This window comes from Centropristis striata, chromosome 5, assembly GCF_030273125.1.
Source record: "Centropristis striata isolate RG_2023a ecotype Rhode Island chromosome 5, C.striata_1.0, whole genome shotgun sequence".
Taxonomy (NCBI): domain Eukaryota; kingdom Metazoa; phylum Chordata; class Actinopteri; order Perciformes; family Serranidae; genus Centropristis; species Centropristis striata.
In genome coordinates this window covers 33,044,885-33,068,589 of record NC_081521.1, presented here as the reverse complement: position 1 = coordinate 33,068,589, position 23,705 = coordinate 33,044,885, and the positions used below count along the sequence as shown (strand labels likewise).

Genomic DNA, 23,705 nt, shown 5'->3' with positions numbered 1-23,705 from the left:
CGTGTTGTTTACTATGACAGATGACACTGGATGTTCACAAGTGAACATTCTGTGGCCACACATCTGCACAGCTGCCCCGGAAAAAATGTGCATACATGCTAGAGCGTGGGCACCTGCATGTCTGTCTGTATGTGTGTACTGGTGGAGTCCAGTGACGCCTAAATTGCCCATATGTTCCCAAGAGGCTGCAGGATTGACAGAGAGCTGCAGAGTGGAGCAGCTGTGAACAAGTTTGCTCCATTACAGCCAACGCTTTTAGGCTGATTTGTTGGCTCAGCAGCACTCACTTATCAACTGATCAATAAAGGAAGTTGGACCAAACTTCTTCAGGGGGACCAACACTTACAGCACATACATCCACATCATCCAGCCACAAAGTGAAGGCCCCTTTGTAGCCTTTTCTTTTCAAAACTTTAATTAGCAGGAAATGTTTCTTTTATTCAATCATATCCAAATCAAACCTGTGTGACCTTCATGAGAGTATTTCATTTTTCCACATGACTGGGGAATCAGTGTCGCAGAGAGGCACTGGATAATTAAATTCAGCTGCAATTAAATTTTAAAAATTGTTGAGCAGACATGGTTCACTGTACAACACATGAAAAATACAGATGAGCAACAGAGCTGCAATGATCAGGAAATGAATAGAGCCTGACAGATATATCAGTTGACTGATATTATCAGACAAGATATTGTCCTATCAAAGGCATATAAAACTTTTTTACACAATATATAATGCAGAAAATGTTACTTGGCATTATTTTTAGAAATGGTGTTAGCCATAATAGTCAGCAATTGACTGAACCTGAACAGTAATGATGTTTATTTAGCTGTTTATTTTAAGACTAATTATTCTTTATTTTCCTCAGTTCTCAATTATACTTATATAAACTTATATCTTGTATAAATACATTTATATACATTTGTATAATGTATAACAGTTTTATACATTATTTAATACGGTTTATGTTTGAGGAAGTAATCAGTATTGCATTGATTTCAAAAATCCCATATTGGTCGGGCTCTAGAAATGAATCCCAATTGTGTTTTGCTCTGCTTGTAAAGTATTATGATCAAGAAGGATTCATGATTCAGCACACGTGGGTAGGAGCATATTCAGGTGATTAAGAATGTATTTGCAGTTGAATTGAAATTGAAAATAATGCATGAGGCTTACTGAAAATAAGAAAATAATTGCTAGCTGCAGCTCTAAAAATGATCAGAGCAGACACAGAGTCAAAAGCTTGATTTAGTGCATGAAAAAGTGATAATGGATAAATGAAGCATAGACTGCCTGAATCAGAGTCTCTTAAGTTGCCCTCTCAGGCGATAAGTACTGTCAAACTTCACTATTGTGAGTGAATAGCATCAAGAGAAAGTCTGGAACTACTTAGCAGCAAAAAAAATCCACTCGGCTCTAAAGTTACATGGCACAGCAACTTTTTGGGCGAGCCGCCCACCCGGCCTCCGCTCAGCCTTTCAGACAGCGAGTGGGCGAGTGGTGAAAGCCCAGCATTAACTGATCACCACAGACCGGGCCAGCTTAATGCAGCCCTGTTGCCCCTGCGCCTTCAACTGTTAATTAACACAAGCGCATAAACAATAGTCAAGTTGCATTAACAAAATCAGCCCGGGTAATCTTTTCTTAGCAGCGCCATTATGGAGATGAATGTCACTGGGCACGATCAGCATGCAGCAAGACAGAGGGAGAGTGGGAAGGATTTTTCCCCAGTTTCCTCTGTGTAGGTGTGTAATGGTATCAACTCCTCTCATCTTGCTGTGTGTAGGGAGAGTGGAGGCATGTTGGTCTGAGGGGAAGCTCATCATTTCCCTTTGAGTTTTACGGTTTCCTTACTGTTGCTGTGGAGAAAAAAAAAGCTGTTAATGATGTCCCTGTAGTAGCTTATGGTTTCATAACAATACAGAGAGATTAAACTTCTCATGGTCAGCAGGGAAACCAACCCCATCAGTCGGGGAACTGCATGTAATGATCGTCATTACAAAACCGGTAAATTATGTACTCTCTGCATGTTGTAAATCTGTACATTTGACAGAGCCACTGTGTCATTCTGACGTCGAGCCTCAAATCATGAAGCTGCACTGCTGTCTCTATTGCTTTAATCGCTTCCAGGCACACAGAGGGTGTCAGCCTCTCTTCCCCCTCTTTTTTTTTTTTAATGATAAGCTATCTCAGCAGATGTCTGGAGCTGGTTAGAAACTGTGTTGCTGTGGCTGTGTCCCTGCACTATGACCTGTAAAACCCTGGCCTAACTGAACCCGAGCAGGGAACACTGGGAAACACAAACCTCTAGGCCTGGCTCTTGTTAGAGGTCAGAGAAGCTGCGGCTGGGGTTATCACATGTGCTCAGCGTCATTTTCACATCCTCTCTCTTCTCTCTTACCCTCAGAGATGATGTATGTTTTGCCTCAGGCTTTTTTACAGCTCCAGCCATAAATACAACAGCTTTCAGATATTTTTTTTTATATCCTATTGTCTTCTACAGAAGGGCAAAATGCTTCACTGCTTACTGTCTATGGAGCCGTCCAGTGTTTGTTGAAAGTTTCTGTCTATTCCCTGCAGGGTTTAGCCATCTCCCTTCTTTGTACCCCTCTCTGCTCCTTGTCCCTCCCCCCAATCCTGCCAGATCTCCTTACACTCTCCAGCCTTTCATGTGGATGGGAGTGGGAGGAGAGGATGGGGAAATTGGCCACCCTGAGATCACACACACACACACACACACACACACACACACACACACACATGCCTGTAAAATGTATGAAAGTCGGAGAAAGATTACAGAGAGAATGTTGTCTATGTGGTAAAAATACACAAACAGGCGAGTTAGAGGTTTCAGTCTGCACCTAAATTTGTGCAGACTGGCAGTGATGTCATTTCATGAGCGTGAGTTGTTTTGCTCTGAGGTTTCTCAAATACTTTGAGGTTTGTGCACTGGAGAATAGCTCATTTTCATTGATTAGTACAGTGGCTACGATTGCATTTCTGAGGGGAAGTAATTGAATGAATAAAGTGCGGGAAAGCTCAATCGCTTTAAGTATGAAAACTGAGGGGGATTGTGAATTTATTCTGGCTTTGCCTTTGAAGATGGCTCACTCACAAAATGTGCCACACTGTGTCAGTGTGGCTCCTGCAGTCTATGTCTTACTGCGGTGATGAGATCTTCCTCTGTGAACACTGAAATTAGGCCAGTGTTGTCTTCTTATGAACTAATGCAAGCTTTTAAGGAAACTTAATTTTCTTTGAAACTAACTTTGTCACCTTCAGATGACAATTGGTGTGAAAAAGCCCTATTTGAACAATAATAAGGCATGGCAGGGCAGTAAGTCTTAACAGGAGAGAGTGTTTCTCCATCTGCAGGAGTGTGGTGATCAAGGGCCAGAGGTCAGGTCGAGGGCAAGGAGATGGATGGCGAGGCATGTCTGAACTGTGGTGCACACAACAGATAAAACACTCCAGACACACAACACAGAGGAAGAGCTATCTCAGGACTAAGGAAGGGCAGTCGGGTTGGGTGGATGAAGCAGGATGGGAATGGGGGACAAGACAGAAAAAACAAACAGTCCCAAAGAAGGATCTTCCCTTCTACAAAGGCTTAGAGTGGATGTCCGGTCCCAGCCGCCCCCCCCAGCTCACTTCCCATGTCCTCCTGACATCACTTTGCAGCAGCCGGCCTGCAACCGGTCTGGAGTATTTTTCACATCCACCACTCTGACCTCTGCTGTCTGCTGTGCATCAGAGTGTGTGCTGGTCATGTGATTGGATGCACAGCTCAAACATAACAAACCACGGTCTGCTTGACATAAACAGAACAGTGTGTTTTTTATGGTGCACAGCTGTGTTTGAAGAGAAAGGCGGTCCAATCTTTGTCTCGCTTTACATTTTATCTCCTGGTGTTGACTCGTCATCACCTCTCACTGACCTGCATCACTCCCCCAATTTAATAGTTAATTTAGAGCTCTAATACTCCCCCAGTTACAAGATTTCTGAAATTTTCGGTTTAAATGTACAATTGAGGCATCGACTAATTCAAACTGTGCTGAATTTACAATATATCTACAGTTGCAAATAGACGAAAAGCATTAAAATAAACATCTAAGTGCGTATTTTGCATGTTTTTTTGCCACTTGTCTGAAAGAAGACGTGCTTTGGAAGCACAAAATCTCAAAAGTTATTGCCTCCTGTGTCTCATTTGAAACAAAATGCTGTTCTTGCACAGTTGTTTTTGTCCATAGATTAATTGATTTATTGACTGTGGAGGTCTGAACACAGAGATTTAAGGTTGTACTCTGTCCTTTGACCCATTGAACATGTATTTATCAGGTCCTTCCCTCCACATTATCGCTTCTTCATATTTTTTTAATACCAAAACCCTCTGCTCTCTCTCCCTCCCCGTGTCTTCCTCTCTAGACTCGTACTCGGCAGCAGGCAGCGAAGGTAGCATCTCCACCTCTGTGGCGTCACTGCCCCCGCAGGCATCAGGCAGCTCGGCCCCCAGCTCCCCGGGCTCCAGACGCTCTGTGAGCACCCTGAAGAAGTGGCTCACGAACCCTGTCCGCAAACTCAGCGTCGGGGCCACCGCCAAGGGGGAGCGTCAGGTGCGCAAACTTGAGGGGAAACCTCCACCACTCCCGTCCCACAGCCACAGCCAGGACCTCGGCAGCCCTCCGAGGTCTGATGACACTGTCACCATTCTGCCCGTCACTCACAGAGAACTGGTGAGAGAGTCACGTGAACTAATCAAACAAGGTCTTGCATGCCGGCTTCATGCTTCAAGTTCCCTTTTGAGGTGAACCACCTCATAAGTAAACTCATTAAGTGGAAGTATTCACACAGTGTTATCACAGGGCCTTTTTGTGTCTCTGAAGTAAACATGCAAAGCTTCAGTCTTATATAAATACAAACTAAAGCCAACATCCTGACAGCAGCTTATTTACACTAGGTAGCTCAAGAATATTAATGGAGACAGGTTTAATGTGGAGTTGATCCACAGAGGACTAAGTATCATGGCAGGTGGCGATGCTGTTACATAACAGCAGCGCGGCTGGTTCAGCCTGCAGGAACTCATGCTGCCATGTTCTCTGACTCATGATTCTTTGCCTCAGTGCAGCTGCCTGTGTGCCCCAATGCATGCTGCAGATATTTTGCATCATGCTGATATTGTTGTTCTGACATGTGGACGTGTGTGTGTGGTGTGTGTGTGTGTGTGTGTCTGTGTGTGTGTCTTCCAGGAGTGGAGAGATGGACTGGCAAGCCCTGAGGACCTGTCACCGGCAACACTACAGGCCCCCAGCTACATAACAGACTCTCTGATTGGCTGCACGTCACTGCCAAACACCCAGGTCTGCCACCATCTAACCTGTTGTACAAGTTATTTTTGTCACATAGAAATGACGTCAAGCATTTACTGACGTTGATTCTGAAGTGTACGGCATTGTTTTTTTTCTTCCTACCTGAAGTGCTTTTGATCAATCTAGATTTTGGTTTGAGTTGCAGAGTGTTAAAGACATTGGCCATAGATATCTGCCTTTTTTTAATACAATGAGGCTATATGGCACTAGATCTTACGATTCTCAAGCGATTGCGTGATCTTGCACGGTTTTGTGATCTCACGAGTCCAGCTGCCTGCAAGTAACATGATGTCACCCACCGCAGAGCAGGAGGAGGAGGCAACATATTAACCTTAAAACCTGTGACACTTGAAATGATTGTTCTCAGGAATCTTAAAGCCCCTATTAAATGTCTGATGTGAGGCAGCTGTTTTTTGTTTTGTAGCCTACGGAAGATTTAAATAACAAAATCACATCTGAAGATCAGTATGGTTATTTTTTAACCATTTCTGAGTTGAATTTTAAGTTATCCATCATGATATAGACCATTACAGTAATATAAATTATACATACAGTGATAGAAGATTTTGGACTTATCATCCACCCCTACATGAAACAGCTAACTTCAAGGAAATATATGTATTTTTGATTGTTGTTGAACTGTCCCTTTAAATACAAATAGTCCTTTCTGACAGGGTGCCTAAGTTTACCTCTCTGGTTTATAGAATCAAGAAGTGGCTTTAATGACAATGAAACTATGAGTAGTAAATGCACTTATGGTTCATTTTAGTGGACAGTTTACTGTAGACAGTAACAGTAATATTCTCAGTGAGGACTCAGCCTGGCGGGGAGGTGACATCAGTATGTTTGTCTCCATGGCCCTCCAGTGAGATCTGGAAATGACTAACTCTGCTGCTGGTGGAGCTCAACATCCAAGCAAACCGAAGATGCACAGATGCACACAGGAGCAAAGCCCTGTGCATATGGACATAGAGCACACACACACACACACACACACACACACACACACACACACACACACACACACACACGTAGTTTAATGAACACAAGGCTCTCTCAGAGCAGATCGATGCACCAGAGGACCAGAGGGCAGAGCTTGACAGCGACCTGTTTGATGCATGACTCACATTCAACATGTTACAAAGGACATGCCTGGAGATGAATAGGATATAGCACAAAACAGCAGATGTGATGAAAGATGACTCTGCTTCTGTGAGCTGACAAAGAACGCTGTGTGTGCACATACGCTTTCATTTCTCCATCAAACACTCCGATGCTCGTGGCAAAGACGCATCTCAAGTCAGATGTTCAGAGGGCCCCTTTCTGCTGTGAGATGGAAGCATGGCAGTGCCTATCGATACACAGTAAATCAATAGAGATATCGGCGCATTTAAGCATTGGCAAGCATGTGTCCTGTTGGTGAATCGACACCAGAGCACTTAAATCGTAATTTCAGTTTCAACAACACATCAAAAGACATTAATGAGATTACATCAGAGGGATGAGGTCAGTGCTTTGGTGTTTTTACTGCCAATCTTCAGAGAGAGAGAGAGAGAGAGAGAGAGAGAGAGAGAGAGAGAGAGAGAGAGAGAGAGAGAGAGAGAGAGAGAGAGAGAGAGAGAGGGAGAGAGGTAAATGTAGAGAGATTAAATTATGTAGGTCAGTTATATCTGAGCTGTGGTTTCTGTCCCTGTACCTCACCTTCAATGGCCTCCTGTCAAAAATTATATACATTGTTGTTTTTCCTCTTTTCTTCACACCGTCCTCTCTAATCTCACAACTGCAGAAAAACATAGTTTTGATGAAACGTTTCTTTGGTCACTGGAAAGTTCTTGTAATTTTATGTCAGGAGTAGAACAGAGCGTGATGTCAAAACAGGAGTCAGAACTGCAGAACACAATATTTATTAAATAGCTTTACCTGAGGAACAGTTTGTGCAGTCTGTCGTCTCGGCTCACAGATTAATAAGAAAACACAAATAAATTAAAAAAAATTCTCTGAAATGGTGAAAAGCAACAAATAGTGCTTGTGTGGTAAGGTGTCTGTTTTGCAACACAAGAAAGAATGCAACCAAATCGCAGTTTTCAGCACCTGAGACATGTAACTGTGTCCCCCCTGGGAACAGTGCCATACCTTTGATCTGTGCTTGCATGTTTAAGTATTAATGGGCCCTTTGAGTTGTCTGCTCCATCCCCAAAATAAGAACTGCTGGAAATGTAAAAACACAGCAGCTTCATGCATCAACTCATATTCTAGGACATGATAAAAAACATCACATGTATTGCCATAAAGAGTGGCATTTCTTTATGTAAAGGTAATTTTAATATCACTTTAAAACATATTAAATAATCAAACAAAATAATAATTATAGTATTTTTACATACTGTTAAATGCACTTCTAATAGATGGATATAGAAAAAAATAAAGATAAATATTTTCTGACTTGAACACTGTTTTCCTGGACAACAAAGAAAAACAGCAAAAAACATTCTGTTATTGTACAATCCTATTAAACATTTTTGACATTTTTCTTGCTTGAGGCTTGAAGCTTAAGATTTTATATCCCATTCAGTTTGCACACAGTTTTTTTTTTGTTACAATCTCATTCCTGATTGATTAGATTGTTCGGATAGATTTTACACAAAAGCTCGACCCTAGCATTTACTAAAAACTGTTGTCAGTTTTTTTTTCAAGAGATTCTAAGTAGAAAAACAAAACTTGCAACAGAGGGAGACAGGGGGGAATTTTTCCTGTGGGCTTTGCCACTGCACATCTGGAAGTAATAAGAGAGGCAGGGAAACCTGTCAGCCAGGCTGGAGCACTCCTAGCGGGGCAAGACGAGTTGGGGGAGCGAGGGTCTTTATGGAGCCTCTCTGTCTCATGCCTCTCTCCTACACTTTGTCTCTTTCACTCTTTTTCTCCCTCTCACACATCACCATGACAGAATAGAAAGCTCACAACTTGTAGACGCCAACAACTTTATCAAGGAGATGGCAGGTGAACAAATTGAAGTAAGCCAGAGGGGAAAAGGAGAAAATTCTGCAGCTTTTCTTTTCCATTTGCTTATATGCCTATCTATGTATTTATTTCTCCATGGGGCAGCCGCCTGCCAGGGGAGTCTGAGGGATTAGCTGCCTGTCTGTGGAGTGTGTGCAGGTTTGTGTGTGTGTATTCAAGGTGGGGAGGTTCTGCTTGACGGAGACAATGGGTCACAGATTTAGGTGAAGACAGACGGCTGCTCTTATAAGTTTACATAATCAGGAGAAAGTGAATAGCCTGAAAAGAGGCTTAAAAATAGAGGGAAACACGTTGTAAGTAGATACAATTGTAGAGAGAGATGGCTGCATAGCTGTTCGTATTGTGGGAGAACTAGGTTACACAAACATGAGGGTCTTGTGTGTCCATTGAGTTAGTGATGATTTCAGTCTTTGCAGGCTTTGTTGCGGCGTGCACAATGACTCTATATTTGCACCAGGACCCCCACAGGAAATGATATCAATTCCAGGAAAAAGCATGAAAAGGAGGTCATGTATGTAACGCATGAGCAATCGATTAGATCTGAGTAACCTTGGGTTTGTCCTGCGTGCATTTCTATTTGCAGCCAGCAGAAGAAAACATGGACATAGAAAAAAAAACAAGATACTTGGGTGATGTATTACATACGGGTTTGAATCCTCAGGTGGCAAAGCAAGGAAATAATTTGTAAATTCACACATAAATGTAATTACCACCGGCTGAGCAGTGATTCTATTCCTCCTCCTCTGAAGCCAAAACTCCATCATAGTTTTATTTGTCGTCTCCTGCAGCTATCGAGCCTCCAACTCTTTATCTTTTAATCTCTTTCTCTCCATCTATCTGTAGCTGATGTGCACAGCACGCATCATTAACGGTGACAATCTGAATCTGATCTTCTTATCGCTCAATCGCTGTTCCTCGTGCCTCTCTGCTCTTTCTGGTCCCCTTGGAAACCTGCATCATTATCATCTCTCTCTCGCTCCTTATCTCCCCTCGCTTACTTTTATTCCCGGCATGATCCCCCATTACTGCCACCGGACCTTTGATAAACAGTTCCTCTGTCTGTCTGTCTGTCTGTCTGTCTGTCTGTCTGTCTGTCTGTCTGTCCGCCTCCTCAGGAAACTCAGTCCAGCAGTGTTTTGCCTGATGACAGCGGCTCCGTCTTGATGGACGACACCTCCAGCCAATGGTCGGCTGCAGCTGACACTGAGGAGGAGAGGAGGACTGCCTCAGAGAAAAGCATGTATGTAAAGAACCAAACACACAATTCACCTCCCATGGTAATCCTCAAATCATTTTTTGAACATTAAAGCCTGTAAAAAAGCTCTAGTAGAAATACAACAGTGGTGGAATGTAACTTAATACATTTACCCAAGTACTGTACTTAAGTAAAGTACACGTACCTCAACATTGTGCTTGAGTATTTCCATTTTATGTAAGTTTATACTTCTACTCCACTACATTTTAAGGCAAATATTGCACTTTTTACACAGCTTTAGTTACTTTTCAGGTTGAGATTTAACTTAAAAAATGTGATAAATTTTAAGTGATAAGACATTTTTTTATTAAACCACATAGAATATTAGGTTAAACCACTGCTTACATAAATGCATCAACACGATAATCTAATGATATATTTAGAATATATAAAACAATCTGAGTGGGGCCATTCTGCATAACTTTAAGTACATTTTGACGCTGATACTTTTGTGCTTTTACTTCAGTTACTAAGTTTTGAATGCAGGACTTTTACTTGGAGTGGAGTAATGTCACAGTTTGATATTAGATTCCTTACTTTAGTAAAAGTACTGAATACATTTTCCACCACTGAAACACAAAATAAAAGTATGAAAATCATTGGAAAGTTAGCATAATACTTCCCCTTCAAGTCAAGATTAATTTACTACTGTAGCCCTCCATGGAGCTTTTCAAACACATCCAACATCTTCATCAGCTGCAAATAACATGACTAAAGTTTCATTCTCATGACAACAAAGCACACTCCAGTGCCTGATGGAGTCTGTCTGCCTGTATATACCTCTTCAAGTTTTTTGACCTGATCTGAGTTTTATGACCTGATATTTTTTTCCCTCTGACTTATTGAATCAACATCCAACAATCCACCCCAAAAAACAACATAAAACCTAAATTTGCAAATGTGTTTAACTCTTCAAAAACACAATCATGCTTTCAGAAGAATTTGAAATGTTGCAAATGTGAACACAGGTTGCAAATATAACATATAAGAGGTAGAATGAGGAGAACATCTATTTTATACTAAACATATTTGATCTTATCTCCGGTTTTATTTGGCCGATCAAACAAAATCTGGCATGGAGTTTCAAGCTAGTACTTTAGAGGGAAGTTGATTTGTTTATTTTTTGTAATGTCATGAAGAAGTCATGTGATTTGATCACGCCAGCACAATCAGCAACTGCAGAGGGTTAAATTAAGATAATTTGTTATTTGCTGGGTGAGCGTGTGGACTTTCACACTCAAATTCAGCAGTTTGCTTGTTCCGCTGATCCGCTGCGCTGACTAAAAGTTATCTGAAGATAACACTAATTAATTAGATTTGTTTAATTGAAAGTGTACCAGCTGAACACTGTCTCCCTTTTTTCCTGGTAACAAATTACATTTCCTGGAAACTTCCTTCAGAATTACAATGTGGTATCAAGTCCTTATTAGGAGAATTATTAGCAAGCTGGGGACCACAAAGTGAACTGCTACCAAGATTTTTGCAGTGTGCAAAATTAACTCTTACACTAATCCTGCCTTATTTGTATCTTTACAGGTATGTGCTAATGGAGCTTATTGAGACAGAGAAGCACTATGTGGTGGACCTGGGGCTCATAGTGGAGGTAAACCTCACAGTCTGCCACCACACAATCCGCCCTGACAGAGAGGAGGGAACTTAGTCATCCACCCAGTCTGTCAGAGAGAGCTTTAAATCCTTATCATCACAATTCCTCCACTTTCCGCCAAACTTTATTCTGCCTCCCTCCTGCCGTCTCCAGTCTTAAGCAGATTTTGTGAATTATTAGCTTGAAGGGTATTATGTTGCAAGGCAATTCATCTTTTGGGTGCCTTAAATAGCTGGAGATATTTTGGTTCAGAGATGAGTCCTCGCCATCTGAAAGTTAATAAAACGTCAATAATAGCTGCAGTGTGATTGTTGCGGTGTGTTTAACGTTCTGGCTATATTTACTGGTGTTATTCTGAGCCAGGTGTTTGGTGTGTGGGTATGAACAGATGTCAGCAGCTTTTGTCATTTCCTTGCAGGGCTATATGGCCACAATGCAATCCAAAGGTATACCAGAGGACATGAAGGGAAAAGACAAGATTGTTTTTGGGAACATTCACCAAATATATGACTGGCATAAAGAGTAAGTCCCTGCTTTTTAAAATTAATTTAATGTGGAAAATTTAATTCAAAGTGAGAGACAAACAGTAATTTGAAGAGAGTTGTGTTTGTGGCTGAGCTGAGGACAAAGGAACAATAGGTCAGGAGACAAACCTGACCTTCCGTTTTGGGGATGACTGTGTGTGTGTGTGTGTGTGTGTTTTTTCTTTCTGTAGCTACTTCCTGGGAGAGCTGGAGAAGTGTATAGCAGAGCCAGAGAGGCTGGCTCAGCTCTTCATTAAACATGTGAGTTTGACTAACGAATAAGCACATACACAAACACACACACACACACACGCACACACACACACGCACACACGCACACACACGTGCACATTTCAGTGGAAGTGTCTGAGTCTCCTTCCTTGTGCTGTTTGGGATGAGGGTAAATAGAGCTAAGAAAACATGCAGAGCTCCTGTTTATCCTATACCTCTCTCTCTCTCTCTCTCTCTCTCTCTCTCTCTCTCTCTCTCTCTCTCTCCCTTGACTAACTACCAGCATCTCTCCTTCCACTTCCCTGTTACTGATACGTCTCAGTCTTGGCTGTGTTTTTACAACAGCACACACGGCAAAACACTTCCCATACACATAAACGACACGCTGGCCAATTTCCAGTCTGGGCTGGACCGGTCAGGAAACACCAGGGAAAAAACAGCCAGAAAAGACAACATGAATACGATGAGGAATAACAAACTCAGCTCAGCCTCTTTGATATGAAACCTTTTTTCCACCCAAAATGACGACCTAGTTGTTCGTACATATCCTGGCTCAAGAATGAAGCAAAGCGATGCGTGCAAAGAAAGATTCACTGTTCTTTGAATAGAATAGAGTCGGTACAGGGTCACAGGCAGTAGTGGAAAAAGTATTAAGATCCATTACTTCAGTAAAAGTGAAATTACTCCACTGCAAGTGAAAGTGCTGTATTCAAAACTTACTTAAGTAAAAGTACATATATAGCCCTCAGATTGATATATATGTTTCAAATATTTTATTGGGTTATTTTTATTGATGCTTTTTAATTAAAAGTAGGACTCATTTTAACTATATCTCATCACTTAATTTTTTTCCTGGTTTTTATGTAAAATTTTGACCTGAAAAGTAACAAAAGCTGTCGGCTAAATGTAGTCGAGTAAAAACTACAATATTTGCCTCAAAATGTAGTAGAGTAGAATTATAAAGGTACATGAAATAGAAATACTCAAGTAAAGTAGAAGCACCACAAAATTGTAGTTATGTAAATGTACTTAGTTACATTCCACCACTGGTCACAGGGCTTATACGGGGAGCAAAATTAGATTTCCGTGTATTGGTTAAGTGGTGGCACATGCAGACTCGGCAGACATGTTGGGTAATTTGACCAACTTGTCTTTGCTTCTTGTCTGAAGATGATTAAGTTAAACGTCTTCTCTTTTGCTATATTCGCTCTCTCTGTCTGTAGCTCTTTAAACAATTCAATAAGGCTCAGCCCACTGGATAATCAACTTAAAGAGCCTGTGGGGGAATAAAAGAAACTTGTAACTAAATCTAAGCATGGTGTCAAACTGTGAAAACAAGCAGACTGGGAACACGGTCCTAATGAAAAGCAGAGAGCCCGTTCTGCTTTTAACAAGAGCTGTGTCACCAATATGCTACATGTGGGCCCGCTCACCCACATGCAACATATAACCACATGTAAACATGCAGCCACACTACACACTCCATGCACAGAATGATTGTATTTCACATGCAGCCGTCCCCTGCAGTGTTGCATGATGTCCATATTGAGGTGGAGCAGCTCGTTGGTCTCTAGGCTACAGAGTCATGCAGCTTGTTGCTAGGTACAGCCTCTGAAAGGCTCCGGTTACACTGAGGGTAACCTGGGTGAATTATACATAACCTGATGCTCATCTACATGTAGCTCCATTCAGACTCTCAGGGCTGCCACATCTGCACTCCCATGCCAATTAGTCACAGACGAGTAAGCGCTAACCAGACACAGTCAGCTTCAAAGGCTCCGCACTTGGGGACAAATCATTATCGCTCGGCTCAGAAACACTGCCATTGACTGTTGTTGTCTTCACTTTTTACTCACATTTTTCAGGGCCATTTTTTCCCCCATTTATCTGAAATGCAATTAAAGGCACTTTTTTTCTCTCACACTTTATGGCTAATTTGTATCAACTGAATGATTTTTTAATGAGATGGTTGTTTGTTTGTTTGTGCTGCAGGAGAGGCGTCTGCATATGTATGTTGTATACTGTCAGAACAAGCCCAAGTCAGAACATATCGTTTCAGAGTATATTGAGACTTACTTTGAGGTGAGTACTTCTCTTTTTCTATTGATCAATCAAAATTTTGTTCATGCATTTGTGTATAAATGTAACAAAAAAATATTCCAACAGTCCAAACTAGAGCCTGACTGATTTGGAGGCCAATGCCGATACTGATTTTAAAGCAGGAAAATTAATCGATAGCTGATATATGGTGGCTGATATAGATATGATATTTCTTGAGCTGAAATGAAAACAACCTTTTTTATGTGGATTGTGCACCAATTTTTCACCACTCTGCAAATGTAACCAGAGAGCTACTTTCTCAAGCACAAACTTTATTAAATAATATTTAACATTGTTATAGATTATTATAATTTAAAAAAACATGTCGAACATTATCAGTAATTTCTAAAAATGATAACTGAGAAAATAAAGAATAAATAGGAATGAAATAAATAGCTAAATAAATGCCATTACTGTTCAGCGTCTGATTGCTGACTATTAATGATAAAAAATGTATCCCTATTTCTAAATCATGCCAAGCAACATTTTCTGCATTATATATTGTGTAAAAAATTCATTACAGCAAATATTCTGTTTTAATCGGCCAATATCAGCATAATAATCAGCCAAACAATATATCTGTCAGGCTCTAGTCCAAACCACCCAAATATTTAAATTTTTGTTTTGTGTTGATTTTGCCGGCAACACCTCCTTTTGTCGTTAAGATCTTGATCTGGCTAGCACCTGCATTTGTTTTGGAGCTTTTATAGAGGCATCAGTATTGAATTTCATAGCCTGTTAAAACTCCTTGAAGATGCTTTAAATAATAATTTAATTATGAAATATATATATATATATATATATATATATATATATATATATATATATATATTTATTTAAATTTCTGTTGAATAACATTTCAATCGAGACAAACACTTGCATAACATTGATACACTGGTCTTCTGCCCCTCAGGCCTGTAGTTAATAAGTCCTTTAGTATGCATGGATGTCTAACTGATCCTATACTATATATTATACATGGTTGTGTGGGTGTCTTTTCAGCTGTCATTTATTATTCAGATTGTAATCAGTTTCTTTTCATTGACAGTAAAAACAAACAGTATAATCCATGTGATATATAGTGTCTTAGAGGGACTGTATCGGCCATTATGTGCCGTGTTTAGGCCGTCATGTTGACTGCTGTCGTGTCGTGTTGTGTCCGTCTCGCTGTCAGGAGTTGCGACAGCAGCTGGGTCACAGGCTGCAGCTCAACGACCTGCTCATCACACCTGTCCAGAGGATCATGAAGTACCAGCTGCTGCTCAAGGTGAAAAGCAGGGCGCTGCACACCCACACCTACACACACACACACACACACACACTCATACACATACTGTGCAGCTGTCTGACACACAGCAGGGTCAGTCACGGCGCTGTAAACACACAAGCACGCACACATACGCCCCTCTGTGCAGAAACAGTGACGACACACCGGGTGTATCATCTGTTCAGGCTACTTTCCAGCCGGCCATAGAGGAAGAGGCACATTAAATAATGGGATTCTTACCGTCGGATTTAAACATTCATACATTATAGTCTTTGAAGATAATCATAAAATGACATCCCCGCTGTAAAACGTTTCCTAAATATAAAACTTTGCCCTTTGGCATTCAAATGAAAGGTGGGTTCAACACCTATAAATACTCCTCCAGATGTCTTCACCTTATTCTGAGCAGTAAACCTGGAATGCTCTGGTGACCATGCTGTGTTTATTTGAGCAGGACTTCCTGAAGTATTACACCAAAGCTGGGATGGACACAGAAGAGTTGGAAGTGGGTGTCTTGATTCATGAATATAAGATTTAAAGTGATATTCTGTGTGTGCAGAGATATACTTTTTATTCTTGGTAATAAAATAACTTTGGTCTTTTTAAACAGAAAGCGGTAGAAGTGATGTGCTTTGTGCCAAAACGTTGTAATGACATGATGAATGTGGGCAGACTACAAGGCTTCGAGGTACGTCTCAGGAATTTAGGCCATCCTTCAAAAGTCTTCAAAACATTTCTCATGCCAACTATTCAGCCCAGGAACATCAAACTGTAACCACTTCCTCGGTTTGTTGTGTTAATCTTCACTGTGGTACCAGGGGAAGATCACAGCCCAGGGCAAACTGCTCCAGCAAGACACCTTCACTGTGACCGAGCAGGACAGTGGCTTCCTGTCCCGAGCCAAGGAGAGACGGATCTTTCTGTTTGAGCAGCTGGTCATCTTTAGCGAGCCAATCGACAGAAAGAAAGGTTTCTCACTGCCTGGATACATCTTTAAGAACAGCATCAAGGTGGGAGCTTGCTGTGAACTCAGATTTTTGCAAAATTAAATACCAAGAAGATGAAAAAAAGAACATTTTACTGCCAGGTTATGAGTTACACAACAGATTCACACCACATTAATTCCTGCCCAAATCAGCATATGTTACATAACCCCAGAGCTGGGACGTTTAAGAGCCTTGCATGTGTTAGTGAAGTATTTAACAAGCAGCTCTGCAGGACAGACTCCTCACAGATGCTAATCAGATGTGATTTGTTCCAGGTGAGCTGCCTGGGGGTGGAGCCCAGCGTGGACGGCGATGACGCCCGCTTTGTCCTCACATCACGCAACCCTGACGGGAGCGTGGTGCGCTTCCAGTTGCTGGCGTCCTCCCCTGACATCTGCAGGGCCTGGGTCAACGATGTGGTTCAAATCTTGGAAAGCCAGCGCAACTTCCTAAATGGTGATTCCCAACTGACGACTCCTCCCCTGATCCATACATCATGTTTCTGCTTGACACATTTTCCATGTATTGACTCTAGTGTCAGCTCAGTTTAGTGTTTGATCGCGTCGGCTTGGCCTTTGGAAGCCCATTGCCTCCTCTCTAATCCTGCAAAAAAAATGTGACCTCCATGGCAGAGAGTATAAGTAAATAGAAAGTATTTATTTGCATAGCACTTTTCATACATGATATGCAGCACAAAGTGTTTTACAACAAATAAATTACAGGCAAGTGCTTCACATTGAGCAGACATAAAAATGAACATATAAAAACAAAATAAAAGCATTTAACCTATAAAATGAAAGTAAAAATATAGATAATAAAAAGTGCAGCAGACCAACTTAAGTACTTTTAGTTTATAAGTAACTTTTTTTTGCTCTGAAGCCACTGACTAAAGAGTCTTTCTGTCCTGAAGAACACAAATTCACAGACTGGTCTTGTCTAATCGAAATTAATTCCACAATAATTCACCCCGGAAAGTCTTCCCATGGACTAGACACACAGGTTGCTCCATCTGTGCTGAGTCACAGTATAGAACTGGGCCGGACCCCACCAACTGCAAGTTAAACTTGATTTTAAAATGTTAATGCAATTATAATAAAAGTGTAAAATGAATACATGAAATGCATAAGATCACATAAAAGTGTAGCAAGGTATAAAATATAGCATAAAATGAGTATTAAAAAGTGCAGCAGAGGGCAAGTGCTTCACATTGATCAGACATAAAATGAATATATTCAAACACATTAAAAGCATTCAACTGCAGCAGAGCAACTTAATAAGTCCTTTACAGTTGTGTGTGTCTGGTCTGTTCTGCGTACGCACCTTTTTATGCTCTGACTAAAATAGCTTCACTATGAAAATCTTCAAAATCCACATGATACAAGGCTTTGTAAAGCATCCAGAATCAGTTATAGAGCTTTATCTGAACTGTCTCTGTCCCTCTGTATCTTTCAGCCTTACAGTCACCTATTGAGTACCAGCGACGAGAGAGCAAGTCTAATAGCCTGGGCCGCAGCATGAGGGCCCCTCTGTCTGCTGCCAGTGCCCTGCGGCCCCACTCCTCCGCCTCCATTGACCGTCATAAGCTGCCCTCCCTTCACTCTCACAACACCTCCCTGCCCACGCTCTACCTGCCCAGCCACGGCCAGGGCCAAGGACCCAGCGAGACGTACTCACTGCGGGACGTAGGTGTCTTTAGCTGTCTCTTTATCTGCCCTAAACACTGCAGAAACTGTATTTTTTATTTATTTATGAGGCCCTTAAGACAGGCACTTCTTCAGCTCCTTTGGGCTGCAGGACCGGCCTGTTGCACAAATGGGATAATAAAAACAGCAAATGGTATTTTGTGCATGCACTACATTGTTGGTGACCTGTTGTTTGCATCTGCAGCCCACCGTGGTCCAGCCATGCCCTGCTGACTCCCACACTGTTTCTCCGTCTCACGTCCAACTGGGCTTCGCTGATCAGCCAAACTGTCAAGCTGTGTCAAACGGGCTGTACACACACGCCACACAAAGTGCACAGGTAGTGTATAAGCATGCATTTGGAAACAAAGCTGTAAAAATGTAAAATTAAGGCTGAACATGGTGCTCCCTGGTTGTATAGCAGCCATCATTTAACACCAGCATGGGAAGAATTAATGAGAAAACAAGCCACAAGAAGCTAACCACCGGGGAAATAATGAGCCCTGTACAGAGTCTAACAATAATTCCAGTGTGCTCATTAAGGGTGATTAAAAGATGAAAGACTTTAGTAAATGGTTACCATTTATTTAGACACACATAGAGCGAGGGGATTTGTTGAGTCCTTAGAAGAGTTATTGCTCCCCCTATTGGAAAACAAAGGAATCAATAAAAATCTGGATATTTTTGAAGGAAATGGATCACAATGTGCTTGTTTCAGTTAGGTGAATACAAAGAAGGGAAATTCCTACATATTTGTGTTTTGCACAGAATATAATATTTTCAACTTCAGGCCCTTACTTTGAATTTTGAACCATCTGGTGAGTCAGTGATGGGAGCATCCTGTTGTTGGGCTTTACATTACCATTAGTGACGTCTCCCTCTGTCATCACGGGGCTGTTGTCCTCAGAGACGGCGTGTTGACAGGACAGCAGTTGTTGTTCTCCGGCTCTTTACTCAGGCTGGATAGGCTCGGTGCATAATAAACAGGAAGCAGGCTGAGCCAGACGAGGAAATCAGAGAGAGATGCCTATCAAAGCCAGATAATCGTTTCCCATATTTGTGCTTGAAGAACTCATTTGTAAAAAAAAAAAAAAGAAAAAAAAAGAAAAGTAGATCAAAGCCATTTTGAAAATAAATTAACAAAGTTTAACTAAAACTGAGTGCACAATAAAGCATTATGTATTAAGATCAAAAGTATAATATGTAACATTTCCAAACCTAGAAAAATCTGGCATTTTAATCAAGGACACGCTCCATGTCTGTCTCCTGTCAGTGGCGTAAAACTGCTTTATTCAGTGTTTTTACCGGTTTAAATCACAAGGTCTTGCTTGTTTTGAAGAAGAGGAGATAATCTGTCACTAAGTTGGTAAAAAAAACTCCTGAATGTCTGAAACTTAAGTTATCAGAGAAAAAAAGCTGAGTAAACGTTAACAGCCCCTCTGCCGAGGTACCAAACAGCAGCAGAGAAACACTTATTTTTAAGGTGAAACTGCTTCATTCAGTGTTTTCACCTGTTTTAATTGCCCTGTTTGTTTGTATTGGAGATGAAGAAACCTCTGCGTATAATTCAGTTCATGGTAAAAACCTCCTGAACAATTATCTCTTAAGGAACTTTAAGAGAAACTGTCTGCAATGATGGCATTGCTTCGCCTTTTGTTACTTATTTGATAGACAGAGATAAGATAACTTATCAGAACAATCCGCGGCTTGCACACAGAAAAAAATATGATTTGGGAAAATAATTAGAATGGATATATCTGTAATAGATGTCTGTAAATGAGATATTGCCACCATGTTGGATTTTATTTCTGCTGTCCTTGTTTGGCAAAAAAATTAAAGTAAATTGCATTTGTAGATATGCGAGTGCAGTACATGGAAATACTTTCTATCTGTATGATGAATGTTCCCTGTCTCCCCAGCAGAGAGCAGGAGAGGGCTGTCGTCGGGGTCAGGCTGCTGAGGCTGGGAGCCAGGCCATGCTGTCGGGCCCCTCAGCTGGACGACGCCCCAGCAACCTGGCTCAGCTAGCAGAGGACGACCTATGAACTCTGAGGTCTCCTGGGTCAGGAGGACAGCAGCTCCCGCCACAGCTGTGGAGACAAGAGGACTTGTCTACTGTCTGTTGATGCCAGGCTGGACCCTTACCTGGTTCAGTCATGATTTCTGGAGGAAAATGAAGGATCATATGAAGGAATTTACGGGCTGTAACTATAAAACCTTTTTGCTCCGGTTTTTAGAGAGCCATTCAATGGAAGGTGACGAGCCTCTGACACTTCCAGTGTACATGAGCTGCACTCAGTTGGATGTTACTGGGCTCAAAACACTCAATGGACACTCAGTGTTATGACAATTTCAGCTTTTTACCTTTTTGAGAGTTTGCATACTCTTCTGTCTTTCGAAGGGGCAAGGGGGAATTTGTTTGATGAAGAATTATCCATTCCTAATTGGGGCGGTCACTGGAGTTACGTGTGCGGCTGAATGTCTGTTTATGCAACGATGTGTGGATGTGTTTGAGTGCATGAGAGTGTGCAAGGAGCGGCAGTGGCTCCTCTTGCACGCTCTGGTAAATTCCCTTGATAAAGTTTTTATTTCTGATGCCCCATTGTGAAGACATGAACGCATTCTGTCATTCCCCTGCTGACGACAAGAACGGGAAAGGCAGAACACTTGATGTGAACACGCCACAAAGACTCGAATTTCACCTGAAAGAGAAGAACTTTCTTTCTCGCCACAGTGTTCCTGAGAGCTCCTGTGTGCTCTCTTATTCTGTTTGACTGGCCCTCGTTTGATCTGGTCAGAAAAGGCATGAGGGAGCCCCCTGGAGGCTCTCTGCGGGTATGACGTCACTTCAGAATACTTTTTTGCTCTTTGGGCAACTCCAGAGGAGTTTTGAGATACAGTAGGTGCATTCAAAGGGACTGCTGTGCTGACCCAAAGTGTTGCATGCAACATCTCCTCAGTGATTGACTGACACAATGCTACTTCACACAGATCTTTCTTTCCAGCTGAAGTAGAGCGCTTGAGGTTTTGAGGGCACAAGTCCTTAAAAGTGCATTGGTTTAAACTAATATAAATTGTTTTATTAGTCCACTGTTGTCATGTCAAGGCTGTGCACCATTTCTATAATCTCTGTTAGCTTTTGCCCTCATGGACTAAATACTGTACAGTGCGTACCATAACGGCAATCATACACTTCCACTTAGTGAGATGAAGAACGATCCAGGTATGCCAAGAAGAAGTGTTACCGTTCCAGTTTGAAATGAAGGATAACATGTTTCTGGATAAACAAGAGTGATGCTGATTAATCTGCATGCTCCTTCTTTCCTCAGACAACAGTGCCAAAAACAGCAGCAGCTCACCACTCAAACGTTTCATGCTCTCACCTATCATTCAGTTTGCCACTACACTCTTACAAAACAATCATGTTGCTATCTGGATAGTGACAGACAGAAAGCGAAAGAAGGAAGTTTGCTTTCATTACCAACTCTTCAGATACTGACGCACAAGAAACCCCTTAGCATGTGTATGAGATGCACCAGGCTTTCTGTTAGCTCCAGTGTAAACTCAATTATCTTGAAGATCAACTTCACACCTTTTGCCCAGTTAGAGCCGAGCTGTGCACATTTTTTTCAACAGAAGGAGAATCAACACCTGATTTAGAGTCCATGAGTAAATACTGAATGATGTTTCAAATAGAAAATGTATAAATAATCTTATTTTCCCTTCTTGAGTTACTGGAATCAGTGAATGGGAATATGTTCAAAGGTGTGTGAAGAAAATGGTTTCATAGAGGCATATTTCCAAAATCTGAACACAATTATCAGTGCTCATGTCTTTAAGGTGGTTTGGAGGGGATATGGACAGATCAAACAAATCTCAGACTTTGATTTAACAGACGTTTAGGTCTCAAGGTTCATTTTGAAAAGCCACAATGCATTTAACAAAAAGTTACACTTACATGCCAAAACTGACCCTTAATGATTCCTCTTGTGCATCAGTATCTGACGGCGAGGGTCACTCGAGCTGGGAGTGAGAAAGTGTTGATGAAGGAGGCGATCTTGCCTATATCAGGTCAGTTCTCCTCTGTGGCCAGTAGAGGTCCCCACAAGGCTTTCACTTCCACTTTAGTTGAATCATACAGCTGCACCAAAGATCAATAGGCCTCATGTTTCAGTGCACACAATGAAGAAAAAGCTGCTCAATAATCTGTCCGACACACACACACACACACACACACACACACACACACACACACACACACACAATAATAAAAAATTACTCAAAACAAACAGGAAGGTGAGATCTCACCGAATCCATCTGCAGTTAATGTGAACTGGTGTGTTTTCATGGGAATCACTGATCAAACTGTTACCACTACAGAGAACCAAAAGCAAGGACATAAAACAAGTAGGGGGTTGGTTATTGCGATGTTTGACTGAGTAGAAACTGTTGTATCATATCAAATAAAAAGTGTCTTTTTGAAATGGAGTGCAGTGTTTGTGTTTCTCTGCGTAATCTCTCTTGATTAAAATACTTTTTAATGGCTGCAGAGACTTTTCTCTGCTGGACTTTGGATATCTTTATTTTAAAAATGCTTTCAGACCTATTTACATTGTCATCCTAATGCATTCTCAAATTATTATTAATTTGAATAACAGAGTAATTAAAATGTTCTTTTGTCTATAAAACTCATGGACAGTACTGTAACTTAAGTACATTTGTACACTTATTTCACTACACTGCAGAGGTTAATTTCATTTATATTCATCATCACATAAAAATAGTTTTCATTATTCTTAGTATTTTCGATATTGTAGATTAATACAGAAGACATCAGAACTATGAAGGAACACATGTGGAATAATCTAGTGACAAAACAAGCCGGAATATGTTGGATATTTTAGCCTTTGCTTTGATGATAGCTTCATAATTAATCTATAATGTATAAATATAATAAAAAAAGAAGAAATACCATTGAATGAGAAAATGTGTGTGTGTGCGCGTGTGTGTCACTCCACCATCTTTAATGGTAAATCTAGTAACATTAGTTACTATTCTATTGGGTTACTTTACAGATCCAGACTATCCATACAAAATATAATAAATGAGAAAAAACAACAATATAGATTCAGCTGAAAAGCAGTTTATATATTAAGTTATTAAAATCAACTCCACCTCCACCAGCTGAAACATTAATTAATAAACATCTATAGCGATACTGCATAATGAATACTTTTGGTACTTTAAATATATTTAATGCAAATACTTTTGCACTTAAAATAGCATTTTGAACTCGTGAACTTTCCTTATAAGGGAGTATTTCTACACTGGTATTGCTTTAATTCTTTTAATGAAGTAAAAGATCTGAGTGGCCCATGGAGCTCCTCACACTCCACTTTTGGAAACCTCTGACGCAAACAAAGGCGAAGCGTTTTGCTTGCTGCGGCATCCCCCTCGCAGAAAGTTCAAACAGGATTAAAAACAAAGAGAAGAAACCCCTGGATGAGCAGACATCTGGTTGGCTGGCCTCTGAATAAAGCCCCATTCTGGGCAGTAAAGCAGGGCCGATCGTAACACGGCTGTGATATATGGAGGCTGGGGACGGAGGGGGGGGACGGGGTATTAACTTTCACAAGGGTGCAAAATCAAAGGGAGTTCCTGTCACCACT

General features: G+C 41.2%; 1 protein-coding gene across 2 annotated transcripts in view; it reads left to right on the top strand.

Annotated features, from left to right (window-relative positions):
- The window catches only part of arhgef25a (Rho guanine nucleotide exchange factor (GEF) 25a), a 35,667-nt gene extending 14,701 nt beyond the window's left edge, over positions 1-20,966 (top strand). Inside the window, exons 2-16 of one of the 2 annotated variants that reach the window (XM_059333956.1) lie at positions 4,427-4,734; positions 5,248-5,358; positions 9,501-9,625; positions 11,177-11,243; positions 11,665-11,768; positions 11,962-12,031; positions 13,994-14,083; positions 15,276-15,368; positions 15,823-15,873; positions 15,979-16,056; positions 16,187-16,378; positions 16,630-16,810; positions 17,807-18,036; positions 18,242-18,376; positions 19,959-20,966. In XM_059333956.1, coding sequence (XP_059189939.1) covers positions 4,427-4,734; positions 5,248-5,358; positions 9,501-9,625; positions 11,177-11,243; positions 11,665-11,768; positions 11,962-12,031; positions 13,994-14,083; positions 15,276-15,368; positions 15,823-15,873; positions 15,979-16,056; positions 16,187-16,378; positions 16,630-16,810; positions 17,807-18,036; positions 18,242-18,376; positions 19,959-20,081 — 1,958 coding nt within the window. In that variant the 3' untranslated portion in view covers positions 20,082-20,966. Of the gene's footprint in view, positions 1-4,426; positions 4,735-5,247; positions 5,359-9,500; positions 9,626-11,176; positions 11,244-11,664; positions 11,769-11,961; positions 12,032-13,993; positions 14,084-15,275; positions 15,369-15,822; positions 15,874-15,978; positions 16,057-16,186; positions 16,379-16,629; positions 16,811-17,806; positions 18,037-18,241; positions 18,377-19,955 lie in introns of both variants that reach the window. The other variant, XM_059333955.1, reaches the window with a different exon arrangement.
- The last annotated feature ends 2,739 nt before the right edge of the window (positions 20,967-23,705 follow it).